General features: G+C 46.3%; 1 protein-coding gene across 1 annotated transcript in view; it reads left to right on the top strand.

The window, feature by feature from the left end:
• DNER (delta/notch like EGF repeat containing) overlaps positions 1-24,472 on the top strand; it is a 396,414-nt gene that overhangs the window by 194,543 nt on the left and 177,399 nt on the right. Inside the window, exon 5 of the mRNA XM_062193179.1 lies at positions 8,630-8,775. Within this exon, the coding sequence (XP_062049163.1) occupies positions 8,630-8,775 (146 nt within the window). The remainder of the gene's footprint in view (positions 1-8,629; positions 8,776-24,472) is intronic.

The raw sequence follows: 24,472 nt of genomic DNA, 5'->3' as shown, positions 1-24,472 counted from the left end.
TCTTTATCTTGCCCAGTCTTCTTTCTTGTATCCATTTTCCCTTTCTTCTTTCCATTCCTTTTACTTTTCCTTCTGACTTCTAAATCTCTTCTATTTATGTTTCTGGCTTTTAATTTCTTTTTTTTTTTTTTTTTGGGTTTTAATTTCAATCATGCTGTAGATGGAGCAACTTCATAGCCTCCATGCAACACCATACCCATGAAAGATCATGGAAATGTGGGTGTTGACAAAGTCTACTCTAAGTCAGCTCTTTAAATGCCACTGGAGGGCCCCTGCTTCTCTGTGGTCTCCCGTTGGCTTGATGGCCTGCGGACCATAGACTTCTGAAGGAGAGGATACAGCTTTCTCCCTAGATTGCTTGAGGAGTTATGGATGTTGATCTCACACCACCGAGAAAGAGAGCGGTGCCCAGGTGCTCTGCATTTCTTGTGTTAGAAGTATCCATCAGCTTGAATGCTGCGTTAAAGAAATCACACTGGCTTTTCAACAGCTCTCAAAGGCCCAGAGAATTTCTTTCAAATGAATCCTGCTTCATTTTAGGTTCTTTCCACCGCCCCATTGTGAGGGGCACACTTCTGCTTTTGACGTGTGGAATTTGCTGAGGGCGACTTTGCAGGGACCCAGCTGCTGCTTGGTGAAAGTTGAATTGGACGGTATTGCCTTGCATTATGAGGGAACACAGGCATTTTCCCCTAGACATGAGCACAGGGCAGTGCAAACAACTTATTGAAGTTACACTCTTACCTGGAAGGATCCCCCAGCCACAGTTTTCATCACATGAATGGTATATGTCCGAGAATAGCATGCTTATCCCATTTGTTCACTTCAGGGGATTAGGTGACATAATCAGGAATTGCATGGTAATGGATGGCACACTGCTCCAAAGAACGATTTCTTCATCAATAGTTGTTGAATAGTAAGGCTAAAATACCTATGGTCTTCTTAAGCAAACAAAGCTAATATAGAATCCTTTCTCAGCATTGTCTCTAAGAACTTTAGAGATGCTGCTGAGCTTGGGAACATAAACACTATTTAGGAATTAGAGTCACCTGGATTCTAAAACTAGATGGGTAAAATGTGCTTTCAGGGCTCACATGATTGCCATCAATTTACAGTGATTGTTAAGAATATTATTACTTAACTGAGAGAAGAGCTTTGTAAAAATTGTGGAAATAAGAGAGAGAAGGAAGAAGGGTTGGAGGTATCACTATGTTCCTAAATCTGTATATATGAAATACATTAAACTTGTATAACTTAAATAAAATTAAAAAAGAATATTATGCCTTAGTGTTAATATTACTTCTGTGACTTAATGCTAGTTTTTCTACCAGACCAGTGGTTCTTAACTGGAAGCCCCAGGTGGTGTTATTTAGAATGTTTTCCCCCAAAACATGGCTGCGAGAGGCCCATCCTAGACTGCTGATTCTGAATTACTTGTGTTGGAGTCTGGGAATACAAGAGAAGCTCAAGAAGTTCATGGGCAAGGGTGTTTGGCATAGTGGTTAACTTGCCACTTGCATCCTGTTATCAGAGTCTCTGGTTTCAGTCCCAGCTCCTCTGCTTCTGAGCCAGCTTCCTGCTAATGTGCCTGGCTCAACCCACATGGAAGACTCAGATTGAGTTCTGGACTCCCAGCTTTGGCCTGGCCTACCTCTGTCTATTGCAGACCTTTGGGTAGTAGGCCAGCAATTGGAAGATCTCTCTCTGTCTGCCTTTCAACTGAAATGAAGAAAAACCTTTATGGAAAGGGGTGAGCATTTGGCCTATTGGTTAAGGTGCTAATTGAAATGCCCATGTCCCATATTGGAGTATCTGTGTTTGATTCCTGGCTCTAGATCCTGATTCCAGCTTCCGACCAGTGTAGACTCCAGAGGACAGAGGATAACGGCTTGAGTTGTTGGGTTCCTACTTCTCCTATGGGAGAACTGGATTGTGCTCCTGGCTTCTTGCTCTGGCTCCGCCCCATCCATTGAGGGCATTTGGGGAGTGGGCCAGCAGATGGGAGCTGTGTCTGTAGGTCTGTGTATCTGTTTCTCTGCCTCTTGAATAATCAGAAAAAATGTTTTTAGGTTCATGGAAAAATGAAATTAAAAGGTACATTTATTTTGGAACAAAAAGTTTTGAAATCCACTCATACGAAAAGTCTTCAAGAAGTTCGTAGAAAATGTGTATTGTGGAAAAAAATGAAATTATTTCAAATTTTTTCCACTGAAATAAACTTATTTTTCAATTCTATTTTCCACAAACTTTTTGAAGTACCCTCATACATACTTTGCAAAGGCTCCTGTAAGATATTGAAGCTATTAATTTCAACACTAGTCAAGAACTATTATGTTTCACTGAAAATGTGAAGGGCTAGAAACCTCAGGTGAGAAACTGGCTCTGTGGCATAATGGGTAAAGCTGCCACCTGCAGTGCCGGCATCCCATATGGGTGTCTGTTTGAGTCCTGGCTGCTCCACTTCTGATCTAGCTCTCTGCTATGGCCTGGGAAAGCAGTAGAAATGGCCCAAGTCCTTTGGCCCCTGCACCTGTGTGGGAGACCCAGAAGAAGCTCTTGGCTTTGGCCTGGCACAGCTCCGGCCGTTGCAGCTAATTGGGGAGTGAACCAGTAGATGGAAGACCTCCCCTCCCCCTCTCTCTCTGTGTCTATCTCTGTCTCTCCTTCTCTTTCTGTGTAACTCTGACTTTCAAATAAATAAATAAATCTTTAAAAAAAAAAAACCACAGATGACTCATCTTCAAATTCACAGTCTGACATGGATCCAGGTTCATAGATGTGAGCTCAGTAAGAGATGTGAGTTCAATGAGTAAACGGGACCAAATTATCTAAAAAACTATATCTTGTATATTTTTTGACTACACACTCATTTGATTTATTGCTGGCTAAGTAAATGTAACAGTTGAATAGAATTTTAAAAGCACCTTTGGAAGAAAGCCTCATCTACAAAATTATATTCCATTATAGTGTCTCAATGCTTAGGAGCAGAGAAATGATATAGATTTTTAATTTAATGTGAAACTAGAGAATCTGCAAAGGTGTGAAAACTGTCTTTGTAATTCCTGATACCTAATTTTATCTCTATTACCTTATGTCTAAAATATCACTTAGGAAAATATCTGTGGTAGCATCCTGGAATTTCTACCACTCTCCATTTCTCTGTCAAGGGTAATCACAAGTTGACAAGCAATTGTTTTGTTAGTAAACTGGGATTTGTGCTTTCAAACGATTACTATTCTTCAGAGTAGAGATGTTGAGTGCTAAGACATTCTGGAAACTTCTCCTTGGAGATTGGCCATTTGGTTCCTGTGTCTTGACTTCCTCCTCACTGCTTCTCTAAGGCTTGCCCCTTGTCGTCAGGGATTGCCAATGGAGTAGCGTAATAAGAAGCCCTTGGAGACATAGAGAGTCAGAGTTACGCGATGGGGGTGTGGTAGAGGTCAAAGTGGGCTGGAGGAGTGAGAAAAAATTCACAAATAAGGGGCCACCTGAGCTGACCTCAGTGGCTGTAAGATCGGGAGAAGAGGGACTACTGTAGTCAGAGAGAAAGCCTGGAGAAACATTCACAGAACCAGCGTGAGCAGGACGTGTGAAGGTGGCTCTGGAGGTGTAAATGCAGGGTGGTGGTGGAGGAGCTTGAAGGCTCTTCAGGAGATGTGGCTCTGCCTGTACCGTCTGTTTCCTTCCTTCTCAAAGTCAGTAGGGAACCTTAGCATGCAAGTAACCAGTTGTCCATGCACACAAAATAACACTGTGTCCGGCCTGTGCTGACTGTCGACCGAGATTCCAAGAGCTACTTACTTCCCAATGCCATGCAGGAGGAATCTCCACGTCTCTCTTACTTCCGTTAACTCCCATCATGACCTTGACAACTGTCAATCACATTCTTTTTCAAACTGTGATTCTGAACGCACCTCTGCCTATTGGAAACATCTGGCATTAACGTAGTGCTTTGTGCATACGGTGACTCAAGACGCTCTTTAGGACATTAGGAAGAGGATGACCATATTGTCCAGCTGCTGGGAACGTCTCACTTTATGCCTGCATCAAGGTGCAATTTTTCGCCAAAACATCTCCATTTTGATACATTCTACGGTTTCTGTCTTTTGGGTTACTTCTCATACTTAATGCGTGAGAAAACTGGGGCTCAGAGAGCCTGGGCTTATCAAAACTCCTTTTCACAGCAGTATCTCTAGTACCTTTTATGGGTGGTGCTGGAGACCTCCTCCTACATCATGAAGCTTTGATTGTGATGTTTACTGTTAACTTTGGGTGTTGTTCATTTGCATCCAGGGCCGGTTCTAGTCGCAGCCATGTCTCGTTCTGTCCCAAGGAGAGTTAGGAGAGTTAACTGTTCTTATCCACAGCACCAGTGGTGGCATCTGAGGGGTCTCTTAGGCCCAAGACAAGCCCTAGACAATTATGAGTAGTAGTTTGTCTTTGGACGTTTTCTGTTTTCTCAGCGAGAGCATGGCCTACAGAAGAAATGAGGGTACGCATTCTAGAGATTGAAGTAAGGAGAAACCACAGCCTTTCACCAGGTGTTTGCCTGGTGGATCTGGATGGCTTGGGAGCCACCTGCACTGGGCTGATAGCCTTGCTCATCATGGCTCATTAGCTCTTCCTTGAGGGATTCCCTTCAGCCATCTTCAGTCTCTTGGCTTCTTCCTTGGGGCCTGGTCCCCACCATTCTCCATGTTCCTCTGTTTGACATCAATTAGATGTCATCTTTGCCAGGCCTGCATGTCTCCATGCATGAGGGTCTCTGATTCCAACTTTCTTGCTTGGGGAAGGGCCCACCGGTCTCCCCAATCCTGCATAGAATATGGGGAGTTGACTTAGCTTTAACAAGACTTAAATGAGTATTTAGGAAATATAGAGGTACAGCCCAGAAACTAACTTACTACAGCTAGAAGCAGTTCTGGGAATGAGAGGACCTCATTAGCACTCCTGCCAACCCAGTGGAACCCAAGGGAGCTCTAAGAATCACCACGTCTCAGAATCCCAGGGCATTGACCACAGAGAGTACAAATTTCTTTTGTCCCTAAATTTATGATCTGTTTCTCCCAGGTTGCCATCCAGTTAGCATGGTAGGTGGAGGATGTCTGCTCTCTCTCTCACCTCTACTGCGGGGCAGCCCAGATATGGTAAACCTCATGCCCTGTTACATTTCCAGACTCATGGCACTAGCAGGTGATGTAAGCCAGACGGCCTCGCCCCAAGCCCAGGCTAAAAGTTTTTTACAGTCTTTGCTCAGTAGAGAGAGAAGACTGGGTCTTGCTCTACCCTTTGCATATCCAGCCCTGGTTTCTGAAGCTGCTGGGAACAAAGATCTCAGCCAAAAAGCACACATTTCTCAGGCATAAAACATATAGGCAAATGGTAGTATGGCTCCACATTTAAGAGAACTCTGCCCTTGCGGTTTATCTCCTAGGAATCATACACTTCTGCAGGGTGGTATTGTTGGACTGCCCATTTAGTATCTCAGTTGGACACATCCGTGTGTGCGTTCAGTCACGACCACCCCAAGGACCAGGCGCATTTCCATGATTGATGGCAGTGAGCCTTACAAGTGGTCTCTTCAGGGCTGCTTGGTTTGTCTCATACACAGAGTCCTGCCTTTGCCCTAGGAGGGAGACACTCTCTACAGCCTTCTGGAAGGTGGGTTTTGAGGTATATTTTCCCCAGGTACCTTCATGCACAACCATACCTTAAAATTGTGTCTGTGTGTGTGTTCTGCACATCTATCTTACATGTTTCTAAAATATGCACTTACTTACTGTGCATATATTTAGGCACTTCCCACTAATCTTTTTAGAGCCATAATCTGTTTCCAGAAAGAGTTTTCATTCATTGTAGATTTTTGCGATATTGTCTTTATAACTTCCTCTAAGAACAAACAGAAATAGCCAAGAGACCATGTCTTATTTTTATGACACTTTTTTAAAAGCACTGTGAAAAAGGAAAAAATGTAGGAAGTCTCTTTTAACTTTTTAAGCCAAATTTCTCAAATTATCCTTCTGTTTAAAAGTATGCAAAGCAAAATGTGTCAAGCAGCACTTTGAGTAAAATCTATGATGAGGGGCTTTAGGAACACCCAGCACCTCAGTGTGTGAGGAATTCTAAATTGAGGACATGGAAAATCGTTGGAAAGTCACTGCTTCATTGTCAACAGAAGCCGTGTGTTCTTAAATGATTGTTAGTCAATGAGATGGTGTTAGGTTCCATGCAACTCAGCTTAATCAGTGTGGGTTCTGTCTCTGAACCAGTTTATTATTAATTTTTATTTATTTTCTTTTAAAAGATTTATTTATTTGAAAGAGTTGCAGAGAGAGAAGGAGAGACAGAGAGAGAAGTCTTCGCTCCACTGTTTCCCTCCCCAAATGGCTGCAACAGCTAGGGCTGGACCAGGCTGAAGCCAGGAGGCAGGAGCATCTTTCAGGCCTCCCATGTGGGAGCAGGGGCCCAAGGACTTAACCTGCTGTGCTATCACACCAGCCCAACACTGTGTTTTTCTAACCTAAGCCTGTTTGAATTTGTGATACTTGAGCCATAATAAATAATCTGAATTAAAAATTTGGTCACATGATGTTTAAAATATGTATAAAACTATAGAAAAAATACAAGAAGACTTCTTTGTACACTAGCCATATTTGCTTCTATATTATTAATAACTGAAATATTACACATGCAGCCAGAATCTCCCTCCTTACCCACCTCCACTTTCTCCTTCTTTTGGGGTTGGTTGGTTTCTTTCCATGCATCTTTATGTATTTTTTGTGGAAATGTGTGTGCTTAACAGTGCTTACTACTGATTTATAGGTTTTAATATTTATGTACCTATAAATAATATTGAGGAACAAAGGTAATTTGCAAAAATAATTCTTTATTCTGAAAGTTAATCATTTACTGGTTTTATGCATCATATATCTCATTTCCATGCCTATGTTTAATTCATTATCCTTGGTTATGGTGGCTATTTACATACAATTTAAATTTGGATTTCAAATATTAAATTGTATATTATATCAAATTTATGTATTTAATATATAAATTATTGGTGTTAAATTTGTTATTTTATGTGTTATTATTTTGTGTCTTATTTAAGAAATCCCTAACCTGAAGACTAATAAAATAACCATCTATATTTATCACTTGGCATTTTAAAGATTTTTTAAAACGATTTATTTATTTATCTGAAAGGCAGTTACAGAGAGGCGGAGAGAGAGAGAGAGAGAGATGTCTTCCATCTGCTGGTTCACTCCCCAAAAGACTGCAATGGCCAGAGCTGGGCCGATCGAAAGCCAGGAGCCAAGAGTCCTACAGGTCTCCCACACTGGTACAGGGGCCCAAGGACTTGGACCATCTTCCTCTGCCTTCCCAGGACAGAGCAGATAGCTGGATTAGAATTGGAACAGCTGGGACTAGAACCTGGCATCTACATGGGATGCTGGCACTGCAGGTGGTGGTTTTTACCCACTACACCACAGTGTCGGTCCCCATAAGTGAATATTCTTATCACAAAAAGATACTAGGGAGAGGCCATCATTGTGGCATAGTGGGTAAAGCCACTGCCTGAAAAACCAGCATCCCATACGTGTGCCAGGCTCTTCCACGCCCAATCCAGCTCCCTGCTAATGCACCTGGGAAAGCAGCAGATGGTGACTCAAGTGCTTGGACCCCAGCACCCACATGGGAGACGCCACTGAAACTCCTGGCTCCTGGCTTTAGCCTGGCCCAACCCTGGCTACTGTGGGTATTTGGGGATTGAATCAGCAGATGAAAGATCACTCTATCTCTTTTTGTCTCTCTATAACTTTGCCTTTTAAACAACAAATAAATCTTAAACAAAAGGACACTCAGTGAAATAATTTAATCATCTGTGGAAAAGACACTATTACTTCTCTATGCCAGTCAGAGGTGATATTTATTCATTTATTCTATATTACTGCTTTTGACTATACAAATTACTGCACTAGACATACAGCTCATTCACGGATAAATATGACATCAGTGATAGGGCAGCCAGTATAACACCGCGATTAGTCTTGTTTTATTAGCTGGCTCAAAATGGCTTATATTAACACTGTGCAGTCAGGTGGATGATCAGGTAAGATGGTCCTTAATAAACCCAACATAGGATGTCCCCCTGAGGTGCATTCCTCCTATGAGGGGCCTGAGAGCCTCTAGGGCAGGCTGATGCCCAGTGGGACCTTTGGGAACGTCTAGCACCTGTGAGTATCCACAATAGCTGGGTGAGCCAGGCACCCTGAGAGAAGCCTGGAGCTCGAAGCATCCAAGGCAGAGACTGTATTATAAGATTTAAGTGCAGGAATGGTATTGAGTGACCACGCGGGGCTCCTGGGACAAGGGCAGGAGTGAGGCAGAAGGATCTAAGATGATGAATGAAGAGACTGGGGCTCCTTTTCTTGGCCTTAGGTTCCCCGTGATGCTGGGGACGACTGCTCCGCCTTAGAAAACTGAGTTCCACATGGACAGCACCCTGTGTTGTCCTCTTTGCCTGTTGTTTAGTTTGCCAGACTGGAATGATGGTGTAGCTGAATTCGGACTCTTACAGCAAGACTGTTGGTGAAGCTTTTACGTTTCCTATCGTCCCATTTTCTTTTAGGTTTTGTGAATGATTCCGTTACTAAATCCATTGTGGCTTTGCGTTTAACTCTGGTGGTGAAGGCCAGCACCTGTGTGCCGAGGGAGAGCCACGCCAGCGACGTGCAGTGCTCAGGGAGAGGCAGGTGCACCACAAAGCCGTCAGAGGTAAGCCGATGCCTAGGAGTTTGTCCCTATATGTTTGTGTAAATACATATGTGTGTATTTGTGTATGTGCCTGTGTGTGTGCGTGTGTGTACATAGAAGGCAGGGGTGATTGGGAGAGAAGTGCCTTCGCTGAAGGAAGCAAACAGCATCTGATTTCAGCTATATATCAATATGGAACGTGGAGCTACACAAATCTCTGTGTGATGTCTGATGGAATTATAATGAATTTGTGTAGTGATAGATAATTTTACTTTGGTGTGAAGCAGAGATTTCCCAAGAAGTGGCCATTATGTTTGGCTTAGTAGAATCAAAGGAAATAGAAGGAAGAACAGGGAAGCATGTTTACTTACTGGGTCTGGGTGTAATTGTTGCCTGCAAATGTGGTCACTCTTCCCCAGGGACGATAACAGAATCACCTGCGATAGAGAAAAGTAAGAGACGGCACAGATGAGAGGTAGGGAGGAGGAAAAGCTGACCCGGATACGGCATCATAGACACTACAGGAGGCCTGAGCCCCACTTCCCTTTGCCTTTTTATTTCTTTTTTTAAGATTTATCTTATTTATTTGAAGGGCAGAGTTACAGACAAAGAGGGAGTGAGAGAGAGAGAGAAAGGAGAGAGAGAGAGGGGGGAGAGGAGAAAGAGAGAGAGAGAGAGAATCCACTGTTTCACTCCCAAAATGGCTGCAATGGCCAGGGCTGGACCAGGCTGAAGCCAGGAACCAGTGCATCGGGGTCTGCCACATGGCTAGGAGCTCAAGGACTTGGGCCATCTTCTGCTGCTTTCCCAGGCACATTAGCAGAGAGCTGGATCGAAAGTGGAGCAGCCAGGACTTGAACTGGCGCCTGTATGGGGTGCATTGCAGGTGGCGGCTTTACCCATTACGCCACAGCGCCGGCCCCATTCCCTTTGTCTTTAGTTGCAGGCCCCTTCCAAGGGGATGTTTGTTGCTGATTGCGTCTCTGGCATTCTTTACTTAAGTTTCCTCTTTCCAGTTATACACATAGTTTGGCTGATGTTAATGTTTAAATGGAAGTGGTACACTAATCCCCCAAAGAGCATGATTTATCTTAGGCCAATTTTGAATTTTCTTGAATGACACTCCCTTGTGGTGAGGTTAGCACATTTTGTGATCACAGTGTTGAACTTTGCCAAGTGAAAGGAATGTGGGAGGAAGCTTTCAAATACTGTCCTGGTCATCTTGGAAAACCCATGATTTTCCCATTTTTGGTGTGATATGGCAGTTGCTTAAATATACCATTTTCCTGGGAGAAGGCAGAATATGGTCAGAAATCCAGGAGAGAAGTGGAAATAAGGATTTCTGCTAGATCTCTTTGAAGGAACACAGCTGGAAACCAAAGCCAAGCTCTGTCTCTGCTTTTGGTGGGGGCAGGTGGTGGACACAGCACGCTGAAGCCAGGAGGCGAAGTAGGAGAGGGTTGCCTCTGCACAGCCATCCTGCCCCTTCCCTCCCTGCCTCTCCTGTCTGCGCCAGTGAGGACCAGTCTGCTCCCTTTCCTGAGGCCAAGCCTCGTTGCCCATGGAAACACAGAAGTGAAGGATACTGGTTCTTCCCGACAGCCAGTGCTAGGGAGAGGCCGGCTCAGTGGGGACAAGAGGAGAATGCAGTGAACGTACCTGATGAGGGATTTCCAGGAGAAGGTGAGGCAGAGACTGGGAAGAGCCAAGGGCACGGGGTGGAAGAGAATCAGCAAGCATGAGGCACACGGCACCTCCCTAAGTGCATCCCTCCTATTGCAGTGAACAGCCTAGGCCTGATTAGCTCTGAAAATGGTAACACTGGCAACAGAATCCCACATGAGGAGGAGAGGGCTGTTCTCAGAACATTTGACTGAGAAAGCAGTAGGGTTCATTACAAGCTTCCTTGCCCATCAGATGGTCTTTCTGGGGGAGACTTGTCATGGCACAAGACAGCGACCATGCTGTCCCAACGCATGCTGGTTGTGGGCTTGCAACCAATACTGCTACTACACTGCGCGGGCACGCTAGCCAGGAGCCTTTGCCTGGAGGCTTAGAATTGACTCACTGAGAAAGCAATAGAGGTATTTAGCACCTGGCAAGTGACTTGGCAAACTCTGCCAAGTGTGAAAAACAAAGATTCAGAAGCCTTGGTGAAGGATCCGTCCAGATTGTCACAGCTCCCTGCAGAGGGTGCATGGCTTCATCAGCTTCTCGGACACCTCTTCCTGCCGCTGTAGACCCCAGCTCTGCCCCACTGGTTCCTGCACTGTAGAGCCTCAGATCTTGATCTGGCATGTACCTTCAGTGCTTTTAAGGAAACTGGGGCAAGTGCTCTTGTGTAGCCACCGTCATTGCTCTAAGCAAATGATTAGGCTGGAATTACCAGGAGCATCCCTTCTGAGACCCACCATTTTGAAAGCAAGATTTATTTATTTATTTGAATGTCAGAGTTGCAGTGGGTGGGAGGCAGCAAAGATGGGAGAGAGAGGGAGGGGGGAAGAGAGAGAGAGAGAGAGAAAGGAGAAAGAAATCGTTTATCTACTGGTTCATACCCAGATGGTTACAATAGCTAGGGCTGGGCCAGGCTGGAGCCAGGAGCCAGAAGCTTCATCCAGATCTCCCACATGGTGGCAAGGGCCCAAATACTTAAGTCATTCTCGGATACTTTTCCCAGACCGTTAGCAGGGACCTGGATCATAAGTGGAGCAGCTGGGACTTGAATTGGTGCCCGTATGGGATGCTAGCATCATAAGCAGTGGCTTTACCTACTATGCCACAACACCGGGCCTGAGACCCATTGCGTTCATATTGGAGAGGAAGGTCTGGGGTGACTTGGGCCACCTAGGGCAGGAGAAGGGGACATTGGAAGGAGGAGGTCATCTTCACTTTTGTGTCTGCCTGGGTTACCATGGCTTTTCATGGTTCTGTTATGGTGACATAGGAGTAGTTTGCTAACAATAAAAGACTTGTCATCACGGTTCCTTCTTTTTACTGTTTCCTAAAATTAGAAGTTATGTAGTCCAACCTTCCACCCAATGCAAGCATCCACTCCATAGCAGAAAACAAATGAACTGTATTTGGTGATTTAATTTTATTACTTCTAATCATTTTTTGTGTCTTTTTATTAGAACATCCATCAAAATAAAAACAATCCTGTTATTTCCACAACCACTCTCATTTGGTAATGGAACTCATTTCTTTTCTGTCAGAGACACTTGGCCAGGGGATATTTCACAATTCCACGTTGATGGGTGGCTTGTGATAAAGCCGGAGCTTGCTGTTCTTAGCTATCGTGCCCTTCTGGGAAGGTCTTTTGAACGGTTTACTGTACCATTCGAAGGAGCTCTCTGTTTTTAAAAACTGCTTTTATCACAAGGGTTGATTCTGATCTTCTTAAGGAAAAGCACCTGACTGTCAGCCACTATTTCTCTTTGAACTTTGTCCTCAAGGTTGTAGCTCACCAGCTGCTGCCTGCCTGATCATTTATTCCTTAATTAGCTGGTGGGTAAGTGCCAGGGGTCCCCATGGGGATCTTTGCTGGTTTGAGTATTAAGCTTTCTTTAGATCCAAATTCTGTTCCATGGATCTTGTCTCTCATGGCCAAGAGGCTTGTATCAGGTAGGATTCTCCAAGGGAACAGAAACAATAGGATGGATAAGCTTAGATTTTTTTTTTTAAATATTCATTTGGAAGGCAGAGTGACAGAGAGAGAGGGAGGGACAGAAATATCTTCCATCTGTTGGTTCACTCCCCACATGGCTGCAACAACCAGGTCTGGGCCAGGCCAGAGGAAGAGCCAGAAGCTCTATCCAGTTCTCCCACGTGGGTGCAGGGGCCCAAGCACTTGGGCCATCTTCTGCTGCTTTCTCGGGTGCATTAGCAGGGAGCTGGATTGGAAGCAGAGCAGCCAGGACTTGAACATTCACATTCCAATATGGGAGGCTGGAGTTGCATGTGGCAGTTTAACCAGCTATGCCACAATGCTGGCCCCAAGAGAGAGATTTTTTTTAAACTTTTACTTTTTTTGAAATTTTTATTAATATAAAAGAGACAGATTTCATGCATCCCATAGGTACAGTTCTAAGAAGACAACCACACTTCTCTCCCTTTTCTTGCTTTTACTAGTTTTGGCCAAGACATAATCTCAATGCACTCTATGTTCATAGGTTTCATTCACCACTAACCATAATATTCAACAAGTAAAAAGCAGGAAGACCACAGTTCCACAGGAGTAAAAACAAGGGCTAAAAAAAATCAGATCACAAAATGTCCATTTCATTCCTACACATTTTTTTTTTTGTATTCTACCTTTCCTGCCATATATCAGAGAAAACATATGATATTTGGCTTTTTAAGAATGGTTTATTTCATTAAATGGGTCAGGCCATTGTGGAGCCTTGGTGACCCCAAAATCTGGTCACGGAGGCCTGAAGACTGGACCCTCAGGAAAGACGCAGTTTGAGCCCAAAGGCTGTCTTCGGGCAGGACTCCCTCTGTTCCGGGAGGTCAGCCTGGGGTCCCATTAGGTCTTCAGCTGATTGGATGTGGCCGCCTACACCATGGAAGGGAGCCTGCATCACTCAACACCTACTTACTTGTATGTGACTCTCAGCACAGAACGCTCTGACAGGAGCATCCTGGATAACGTTGGATCAAATGTGTGAGCACACAGCCAGGTGGGTGCATCGGCTTCACCTTCACAGGGTCTCTCTGGTCCCTTCGTTCCTTACTGCCCACTTCCCACACAACCTGTCCCCTTGCCCCTAAAGAGTTGTTTTAAAATTTTAGTTCGCCTAAGCATTGCCTGAGGTCCTTGACAGGTCCAGGCCTCTCACTCAGAGTCTGATGCCTTCTGTTGGGGCTGCTGGTTCTGATGCTGAAGTCGATGGTGGACAGCACTGCTGGGAGCAGAGGTCTCAGGAGCAGTGTGCACCCTCTCCATGGGCACCATTTTTAAATTCAACGATTGTGTTGCTGGTCATTCCAAGGCCACTTGGAGGGAATCAAAGATAAAGCTTGGACATTACCTAATGGTTCAATACATATTCCAAATTGTTTTCCTGTTTACTGGCCCTGGTCTACATCGATAGGGAATTGGGATCCTGTCCCCATTCTTAGAAGGTTCCCTAGAAATCTCCCTTGCTCTTGCCATAGGAATCCATTGTCTGCGAGTTATTAGGATGGGGACCAAGACTTTTCTTTGAGAGAATTTTGCTGGCATCACTGTCGGTCCCTTCCAGAGTTGTATCTTAATTCTGCCTCCAGGTGTGGGCCCGTACCTGAGAGAGGAACGTCCACTCCTGGCTCGTGGAGTCCCAACCTTATGTGCATTCTCGCCCTACTCTTGGAAAGCAAAAACTCAAGCTGTAGGAAGTCTCTGCTCCCTGCCTACAACCACTTGGGTTTGGTTTATCGGAAACAGGTCCCTGACCTGGATCAGTTGCTTGATCCACGGCTTGATCACACCTGTGGCCCTTGTTCTGGGGCCTGTGCAGCTCAAGTGGAAGATCCCGTCCTAGGACCCTGTCTGTCTTAGGTCAGCTCCTGTATTACAGTTTTTTCCCTTGTTAGAAAAGTGTGTGCCTCTTTGGTTGGCTCCTACTAGATTCCCAGGTCTTGGGTGTGCTTATTCAAAGCTTATCACAGAGCAGAGTGGTGCATGTGCCCTAAGCTGATGTATGAGCTGCCTCTCCTGTTCCTGATCCCAGGCCCTGCCCCGTATCCCCTGGATACTGGGGCTTTCTCATGCTGTCCTCTGTCTGGAATGCTAGCCTGCCTCCCTGTCCCCTGTTCTCTCTAGCCCTCCCTCCTTCCCAGAGATATTTCAGGCTCAGCCCCAAATCCCCCTGTTTCCAGAAGCTGTAACCAATGCCCCAGTGCAAAGCAGTTGCCGCCTCTGAGTCCTGTAGCACTTGCCTTCTCTGATGCGACATGTGACTGTGGATTTGTTCTGTGTTTCTGCAAGCCCCTTGTTATTTGCATTTGTTTCATTGCAGTTATTGGGCACCTGCAGTGTTCCCTGTGCTTGCCTAGGCTCTGGGGGATTCAGCTTTGGTCAGGCAACTCGGGGCCTCTCGAGAAGAGGTGGGAGGCTTCCAGGTGCTTGATGGACAACTCATGGGTGCAGGGGGACATGTGCTATGGCTGAGGTTTGCACGTACGTTCTGGGAGCCCAGAGAAGTGTCCAGCTCGGATGTGAGATGGTGGCGAGCTCCCCATGGGGTCTCAGATACTGGGCCCTTGGACATCAGCATCTGCATCCAGTTCATTTCACGTCCATCCTGACAATGAGCACAGTGCTTTCCCGTAGGAGGTGCTCAAATGCTGCCTGTGAGCTGAACGAGTGAAATAAAGAACAAAGGGGCAGTAGGAAACCAGTTCTCTGAGTTTCAGGTTAGATATGTGATCTGAGTTCTGTATTTGATAAACCTGGGTGCATGGGAAACAAAGGGTTTATTTCATTTTCTAAAACTGTGAGTGCTCTGACCTGGGGCTGCCTCACAGACAGTGTGGCCCAGAAAGTGGCAGCAACCCCTAAGGAGTGTTTTAAGTAACACTGCAGATCCTCTCCTTTTCCTTTCTAAAAGAAACAGGTTGGAGTCAATTGGACCCATGGCATCTGTGATGCCATCCTTTGGCAGTTTGAATCCACGTGTGCAGGGAGCAGCTCCACGCGTGCTGTTCATCTCTGAGAGCCGAGTCTTCCATGTTGTTCATGTAAACACAGAGGCCCTCATGAGTCCTTGCAAAGGCACCATGACCCAGGCAGGAGGGTTATGAGGATGAAGTGGGGTGGGAGAGCAGACAAGGGGGCCCACGAAGAAGCAGCAAAGGGGTTCACTGTGTGCTTCTCAGCACCCCAGCAGCAGCTGCCCAAAAGGATATGCGATTCGGAGGTGACGCTACAGTTCTGTTCCGTGGGTGGTGGATGGGGTTCCCTGGATCAGCTGGCGCTCTGGAGGGCTTTCCAACACAGCAGGGGAGGGGCAGCATAGAATGGTTGGTGGGAAGCACCTGCTGAACCCACAGCAAGTAGCATTACAGCGACGGGGAATACGTTATCCTAAGAAGTTCTTCTATGACAGGAGGAAACCTTTTTCCCGACTGTATAAACACTTTTACGGCAACACTCGGTACAAACTTTGGAGCCACAGGACAGATGCTTTGGACTTATTGCCAAGATGAAGGTGTCTGAGATCCGTTTATTTGCTAATAAAAGCAGGGCGCTCTCTCCCGCAGATTTTCTGGGCAGAGGCTGCTCTGTAGGACAAGGGGCTTTTACGAAGAATGAAAACACAAGAGGAATAATTATTAGAAACGTATTCGCTGCAGAGATGGCAAGAGTCAGGGCAGCCCAGCCGTTGTTTGTCAAGCGTCTGGAATAGGCCAGTCTGGGATCCCAAGGCCTAGGGTTTGAATTTCAGCGTGGAGGACGTGGCGTGGCCTTGCGGCTCCTCCTAAGCAGTTTGCAAATCATCAGCCGTTCTTGTCCCCAGGGAGGGGCTCACTCTGTGCAACCCCGGGGATTCATTTATTCCTCCACGTTTTCATTTCCTCATCCGTGTTTTGTAAGCACCTCTTCTGGGTCAGGCGCAGAACTGTGTCCTCCCTCGACTCTCCGGGTGTGTCGAGTCACAAACTGCTGTTGGGCGTTCATGAACCTGACCCTCATCTCACGCCCAGGTCTCCTGGAGAATATCCCAACCTCCTTAACCTTCTCTGGCTCCTCCTTCCTATCTGGCCCCTGACCATTTGGGGCAGCTGGGTGCTTCTTCCCTTTCCATCGTATCCTCTGCTGCCACTCCAGATGTGGCTTGTAAGCACAGATGGGACTCGTGTCTTCCATTTGCACACTTAGCGATTAGACCCTTGGTTGTGATAATCGCCCTGTTCCTTCTGCGACTTTGTCTTGGACTTTAGAAGTCACTTCTGGCTTTGCAGGGTGTCCTGTGGGCGGGGGGGGGGGGGGGGGGGGGGGGCTTCAGCAGCTTCCGAAGGGTGAGCTCTGAGTGAAGGCAAGCTCTTTGAGGAGGGGGGTGCAGTGTAACTTTCTGAAACTGGGCAGAAGCCAATGGGGCTCTGGGCACTGGCTCCAAATGTGCCAGAGGGCTGGGCAGGGTGGGAGGTTTTCTTGATGCTGTTACTTGGAAATGAGCTCCTCAAGGGGTTCCTGTGGTGTTTCAGAGCCCCCACCCCTTTGCGGCCTATCAAGTTACAGATTTCCTTGATCACGTGGCCGCTGGGACTGTGTTCGTAGTTTGATTTACAAAGCCATGTGGCTTCACGTAGCACAGTGATCCTCAGACATTTTGATGTCAGGATCCCTTTACTTTCTCCGAATGATTGAGGTCCTCAAAGAGGATTTGCTCATTGAGTTACATCTGTTGATCTTTATCACATTAAATTAAAACCCAAGAGTTAAAATATTTATGAATTCATTTAGTTAATAAATCCATCACATGTTAGCATAACACCTTTACAGTGAAAAAAAAAAAAGTAACTCTATTCTCCAAAACAACAACAACAAAATTAGTGAGGAGGGGCATTATTTTCACTTTTACTAACCTCTGTATTGTCTGCCTTAAAAGGCACAGCTGGAGTGTTAAATTTGCATTTACATTCAATCTGTTACAATTGTTGTGGTTGAAGTCTAGGGAGAAAAGTCAGCTTCAGAAAATTGAGAAGTGTTTTAATAGCCTTTTCATACAATTGTAGCTGTTCTTTAAAATACTACGAAACTTGACAAGCCGTAGATTCTTAAAGGTTAGTTGTGGAATCTAAAACTGGATCCATAAACTTTTGTGCTCTATTACATTATAACTTATAATCAATAAATCTATAATCAATGAACTCTTACGTTATAATCTGTTGGTCTGTTCTGCATTTCAGATCTTTCACCCATGCATGGGTTTTGTTCAATCTTGCATCAGTCATTTGGAAAACACTGGCTCGTCATGTCCTACAGAGCCTCCAAATGGTGACATATTTCATGATACAATATCAGAAACATCACATCTTTGATTCATGTCACCGCCGATCTCATCCGAAAAGTCTCTAAGTATTGGGAATCTGTCAAGCTCGTAATGGAAGATTAAAGCTTCCCCAAATTGTAATTTGTCCTTGAAAGCTCAGATAAACGCTGACAACAGAGACTGTGGGTTATTTTCCTTGAGGTGACAGGCTTGCCTTGTCCCTTTGAGAGAAAATGGCTGACAAATAGCCAGGATGAAGAAGTACAGTTCGCCTTTTAGTCATACTTTTAAGGAACAACAAGCTACTTCAGGTCACGACCGACATTTGCCCGAGTGTTTCCTCAAGACAGCTGTTGGGTTGCTGCGTGCAGAAGTGCTTTGTGTATACCTCTTGTTTGAGCATCAGAATGTTTAAAAGATGTGCGCTCAGGGGTTGAGAGTCCGTAACATTTTAATTTTTACCGTTTTATCTAGGACATTCTAAGGGAAACTAACCCTTACGCCCTGCAAATGCCGGATGATGGTGAAGATCCAGAGGTCATTGCTGCGAAGCTTCTGCTCTGATTCCTGCAAAGACACCAGCAGTTTTCATCTCCATTGTCTTTGCAGCTTCAGGGCCAGTGTCCACAGGGTGGAAAAGGCATATCATGTCCCCTTGGTGTTAGAAAATAGCTTTGACCCCCAGGGACCCCCTGAGAAGGCTTCAGGGACACCCCCACCCCTGAAATCTGGAAAATGCACTTAAGAACCTCTGACCCTCTCCTCCCCCCCCCCCCCCGTCTCCCATACACACATATACACACACACACCTCGCACACTTGCACACTCACTCACATTTAAGCTATCTTTCTAAGCACTCTGAATTTAGCGTTGGGTAATTCTCTCTCTGATTTGCAAACCACTCTAGCTCTTGTCTCTCCTCTGTGGTGATTGCTTGTCTTCTTTGTGAAAGCGCTGGGTCAGCTGGCTGGAAGCCAATTTGACAAATTCTCCGGCTTTCCTCTCGCACCGCCTCCCCCCATTTCTTTACTTTCCACCCCCTACCCCCACCCCGACCTGGGGTCAGCGGCCCCCGGCCCCTGATTGTGTGCTGCAGGCACAATTCTCCTGCCGCCTTCCCTCCCCTTCATCTCCATCTGCAGCTTGTGAGGAGCCAGACCCGGAACAAACCACGTGCTCCCCAAAATCCTAGTATAAGGGATCACAGCTAATTAGAGTTTGTCAAGAGTAAAATACCTTACCAAGTGCGATATTTTATAAAAATAAAAAAAGAAAGATGAAAGGTGACAGTGGTTACAGAGAGCTTCTAAAGGGGCTAGCACCACCCTCTCTGCTCAGTGTGTTTGGAGCAGGTGGTGAGCAGTTGCCTATCAAAGCCGCCCTGCTTCCCTGGGCCTCCCCTCCTGGGTGCCCCCGTGGGGAGAGTTGCCTGAGCGTTGCCCCGGGGATCTTGCTGTTGGGAGAACGGTGGTGGTGTTTGGGAGGAAGGGGGATTTGTGGGGTCCAAGGAGGAGCCTGGCCAGCCTGGAGGCTTGCCTTTGTGGTACATTGGTGGTGAAGAGGGGGCCTGAGTGGGCTGGGCCCTGAGTGCGAAACCCAAAGACGTACTTTTGCTTCTAGAGCAGGGGATGCGGCACGTTGACGCTGATCAAGGGGAGGAAGCTGGCAGGTGCAGGGTGCGCAGGTAATGGTAACAGGGGATGAAGGTCTGCAGGGAGGGGGTGGGAGGGAGAGAGGTGAGGAGGGCTGCCAGATACAAGGAGGGGGGGAGTGAGGCTGTTCTAAGGTGAGTGATGTCAGAGGCTTGACAGGTATTTCAATTTTTTTTTATTGAGGAAAATTCAGTTAATATAAAATGAATCATTTTAAAGTGAAAAATTCAGGGGCATTAAATATATGCCCTGTGTCCAGTTCCAAAACTTTTTCACCTCCCCCAAATGAAGCTCCAGATCCAGTGATCAGCTTCCCCCCCCACTCCGCCCCGTCCCACCCAACCCTGGCAGCCAGCAGTCTGCCTTCTTTCTCCATGGGTCTGCAGAGCCTGAATGTTGCCCGTCAGTGGAATCCCACTAAACATGACATATGTGTCTGGCACCTTCCACTTAGTGTCCTGTTTTTCTGAGTCATCCGTGTGTAGCATGGATCAGTTCTGCATTCCTTTTTCATGGCTTTATAATATTCCTCTCAACATCTATTGCACATTTGGTTTATCCATTCCTTTGCTGATCTACATTTAAGTTGCTTCTACTCTTGGGCCATTGTGAATAGCACTCTGTGAACCTGAGCGTGCAAGTATTTGCTTGAGTCCCTGTTTTTGCTGTTTTGGGGAGAATACCCAGTGAGTAGAATCCAGGGTCATGTGGTAATTATACACTTTACTTCTGGGGGGAGTTGCCAACCTATTTCACAGTGGCTGAACCATTTTACATTCCTGCCAGCAATGGATGAAGGTTCTAATTTATCCACATATTCACCAACAGTTGTTATTTTCCGTGTCTTTTTTTTTAAATTCTTGTCATCCTAGTGTGTGTGTGTGTGTGTGTGTGAGAGGCGGCATTTCATTTTGATTCAATTTGCATTTTCTTAATGGACTAAGAACATTGATCAAAGTGTGTGTGTGTGTGCGCACACTTGCACTTTATTTCCCTGGAGAAGACATTCTGACTTCTCCAAAGTGTGTGTGCGTGTGTGTGTGTGCGCGCGCGCACTTGCACTTTATTTCCCTGGAGAAGACATTCTGACTTCCCCAAAGTGTGTGTGTGTGTGTGTGTGCGCGCGCACTTGCACTTTATTTCCCTGGAGAAGACATTCTGACTTCCCCATCAGCACTGAATTCCCATTATGGGTCCTGCGCCTAGGGCAGATGTAAGGCAGGAAATGAGGGCCCCCACTGCTTTGTCGAGTTGTCTGGGGGCAGCAGCTCCTGGCGATGGTGCTCTGTGCCTGTGGATGCAGGCAGATGCCTTTGTCTGGAGTCCCCTGAATACTGGCCAGGACAGAGCTGGGACACTGACTCCGCCCCAGGTGCTCCTTTGCCCTGAGTCTCTCAGGAGTTTGGTTTGTTTCCAGGGAGTGAGATAGGGCGCATTCAGAGAACATGGTGCCCCAGTACTGGCTAGGCCCCCAGTTAGCCAGGACCCCCACTTCTTTGGGGAGGGACAGGGCAAACATCGGTCCCTCTGCCCAGCTTGTCAGACAGTCACGGACTGTCACAGGGTCCTCTTTCTTCATGTCGCTGTTTCCTTGGCTCCAGGATGGATCCCAGGAAACCCAGCCTAACCCTGCAGGGGCCTCGTGCTGTGCTCAGCTTTCTCACTTCATGGCCGCTGGAGGCTCCATCCTTCCCAGGGTCACAGCAGAGCAGTTTCTGGTTTAATGACGACTCTGCGGTTAGAGGGGCTGTTTCCAAGTCGGTAAGGGCTGGAGAAGCTGACTGCAGGAGGGAACAGGAAAGCTCTCTGCGGGACACAACAGCTGCTCAGTCGTGGGTAAACCGAGCAAGTTTACCGCAAGGCCTCTGGGCTGCGGCCATGAGCGCAGCCGTCTCTTCTGTACGACTCCAGTTGGTTTCTGCCCCATTTCTGGGCAGAAAACGGGAACTGAGAAGCTACCCTCAGACCGGGCCGGCTGTGTGATATGTGCAGTGGGATATCATTTAGGGCTCGGATGTAGACAGAGGAATGCTGAGGATTCTGGCGTGACAGTGTTCCAGGGAGCGGGAGGCCCCGCAGATGTGGAATGTTCCAGAGTCCAAGGTCATTCATTATGGGGGACACCAGCACTGTCATCTGCACACTTTGCTTTTGCACAATCACAGTATTTTGGCAGAAAACTGGGGGGGATTTGAGGCACATGAACAGTCTGTAGCCATGGATGTGATGCTGTTTGTAAACACCATGCCTAATGACACCTGGGTGTCTAGGTCTCTATCAACAGAACAACTTTTGCCTTTTCCCTTTCTGCTCAGTGTCCCCCGTTGTAGTTCGAGTGTGCCTTCCTAACTTCCTTACTATGTTTTTGGTTCTTCCTTCTCTTTTCATTTCTTTACACGCTTTCTTTATTAACATTTTACCTCTAGGCATTCTCTTTGTAATTCCCTTGCTTCAGTTTGGTTTTGTATACAGCTGGGCTTCTGTGTGCAAGACTTTGAGATCTGCACATTCAACCAAACTTGGATTGAAAAATACTGTTCCCCCCCCCCCCCCCCGCAGCCAACTACCAAGTTTTACTTTATTGCCGATGTGCAGTTTCCAGTTTGGCCCACTATGGTTTGGTTTTCTCTGTACTGAACATGAAAAGGCTTTTTTTTCTTGTCAGTATTCCCTAAAAAATACAGTATAATAACTATTTGTATAGCACTTATATTATTATATTTTAATAATATATTTTAAATAATATTTTACATATTTTACTATATAATACTATATTATATGTTATTATTATATATTTGGTATTATAAGTAACCCAGAGCTGATTTAAAGTCCATAGAGTATGTGCATAGGTTTATAATACAAATATGGCACCATTATATATGAGGTTTTGGTACCTCTGGGGAGACTTCTGTAACTAGTCCTCTGTGCACTTGAGTGACACTTACACTCATATACAGAGGTGCTGGTGACAAATTTCAGCAGATGTGAATAGCAGAGTTGAACAGAATCCTGTAAGTTAAGCAAATTAAATGGATTCCAGAAGTGTTAAGCTGAATAGAAACTAAAATATTATAGGAATGAGTTATATGTCAAAAAAAGTAATTGATTGACGTGATAGTGAAAAACGTCTATATCTGGTTATTTGAAAGACAGAGCAAGAGAGAGGAATAGCAGGCGAGAAGGAGAAGGAGAGACAGAGAGATCTTTGAAATGGCTGTAGCAGCCGGATCCAGGCTGAAGGCAGGAGTCAGGAACTCCATCTGGTCTTCCATGTGGGCTGCAGGAGCACAAGCCCTTGGGCCATCCTCGGCTGCTTTCCTAGGTGTGTTAGCAGGAGTGGATTGGAAGTGGAGCAGCCAGGGCTTGAATTGGGCATTGAAAGCTCGGCTTAGCCCTCTGCAACACAACACCCTCCCTGTAGCGATCTGCTATGCAAGTTTGGCAGAGTCTGAGCTGGACTTAGAGCCTCCAGCCAGATGGTCAGATGGGGGCAGGGGTCACGGTTGCTGTGCTTGGTGGAGGATTGGAGCGCTTAGCCTCAGTGGGAACTTGCAGTGGAATCTAGTTACTTCTCTTCATGACTAAAGTATTTTAATTGCTTTTCCAACCGGTGCTTGCCCTTCTCTTGATAGGACTTCTCCACACATGGCAGATTTGGGGGGAATTAAAAAAAAAAAAAAGGTATGATGTTGTGGTGTCTACAATCAGAGGCAGCAGCCGGATTTGACTTTTGCCTGAAGGGCTTTTTCTAAAATAAATGGAAATGGGAGAAGCATGCGCTTCCGTGGTGAGAGTGGTGTCTATTATGCATCCGTTTTCTACCATAAGAACAATCCACTCTGCAGTTTAATCACATGTGCCCCCTTATATTCCGCTTGATCCACGTTCACAGGATGCTGATGAGACACCTGTCCATGGCTGTGCCCTGGTAGGAGCGGTCCTCCAGGTGTGGTGGCTGGTCTCATGGACGTCGTCCTCATCCAAATTCCTGGATGGGGGTGTTGAGGCTCCAGGGTGTTAAGTGACATAATTTCAGTAAGGGTTGGAATTTTAACAAAGCTTACTACTTCCCAAGGTAATGGTACTTTTAGTTCCGTTTAGGAGCATACAAAGGCCTTTATTGTGGCTAGCTGGAGACAGGATTCAAGGCAACAGCACAGGGCTGTGTGATTAAAGAGAGCTGTTCCATATGTGGTCCAGGCGATGTTGGTCTGGGCTTCCATGTCTGTGCAGAGCCGCGTGTGGAAGTAAGCGCGAGGCCCTGGGGCCCAGTGGGGGCCAGCTGACTTGGGGGCGAGGCCGTCAGACCTGGGGGAGAGATCAGAGGGCAAGGCGTGACTCTACCACCTGCTGACTCTATGTCATTTCATTGTCTAAGGCCTCTGGACTCCTTCCTGCCATAGCATGGAAATATGCATACTACTGGGCTGTGGCATACACAAGGCCTCAGGCTCTCACAAACCTGTTGAGGTGTGGAGCACTTTTGTATTTTACAAATGAAATGGAAATGGCATCTCTGCCTGTGCCAGCAGCACCTTCCCAGGTCCCCGTCCTTGGCCTCCTGACCCTGTTACCCTTGGGGTTGCTGCCTCCACTCATCCTCTGCTGAGCCCTTTGAGCCATTCAGGGCACTTCTGCTCAACACAGCAGATTTTTTTTTTAAAGATTTATTTTATTTATTTGAAAGACAGAGTTACAGAGAGAGGAGAGGTAGAGAGAGAGAGAGGTCTTCCATCTGCTGGTTCACTCCCCAGGTGGCTGCAACAGCTGGAGCCGAGCTTCCTCAGGTCTCCCATGTGGGTACAGGGGCCCAAGGACCTGGGCATCTTCCACTGCTTTCCCAGGCCATAGCAGAGAGTTGGATCAGAAGAGGAGCAGTCAGGACTAGAACCTGGGCCCATATGGGATGCCGGCACTTCAGGGCAGGGCGTTAACCCACTGCACCACAGTGCCGGCCCCAACACAGCAGATTTTAACTAAAGTGGAAATCACTGGGGGCAAGTTTCACACTGGATTTCCTTCTTGGAGTCCAAATTTTAATTGTGGGGAGAAAGCTGATACTTTCTGAATCCAACTCATTCATGTACCACA

The sequence above is a fragment of the Lepus europaeus genome, chromosome 1, assembly GCF_033115175.1.
Source record: "Lepus europaeus isolate LE1 chromosome 1, mLepTim1.pri, whole genome shotgun sequence".
Lineage (NCBI taxonomy): Eukaryota > Metazoa > Chordata > Mammalia > Lagomorpha > Leporidae > Lepus > Lepus europaeus.
The sequence above is the reverse complement of the archived record's forward strand: the minus strand, read 5'-3'. Positions and strand labels throughout refer to the sequence as shown.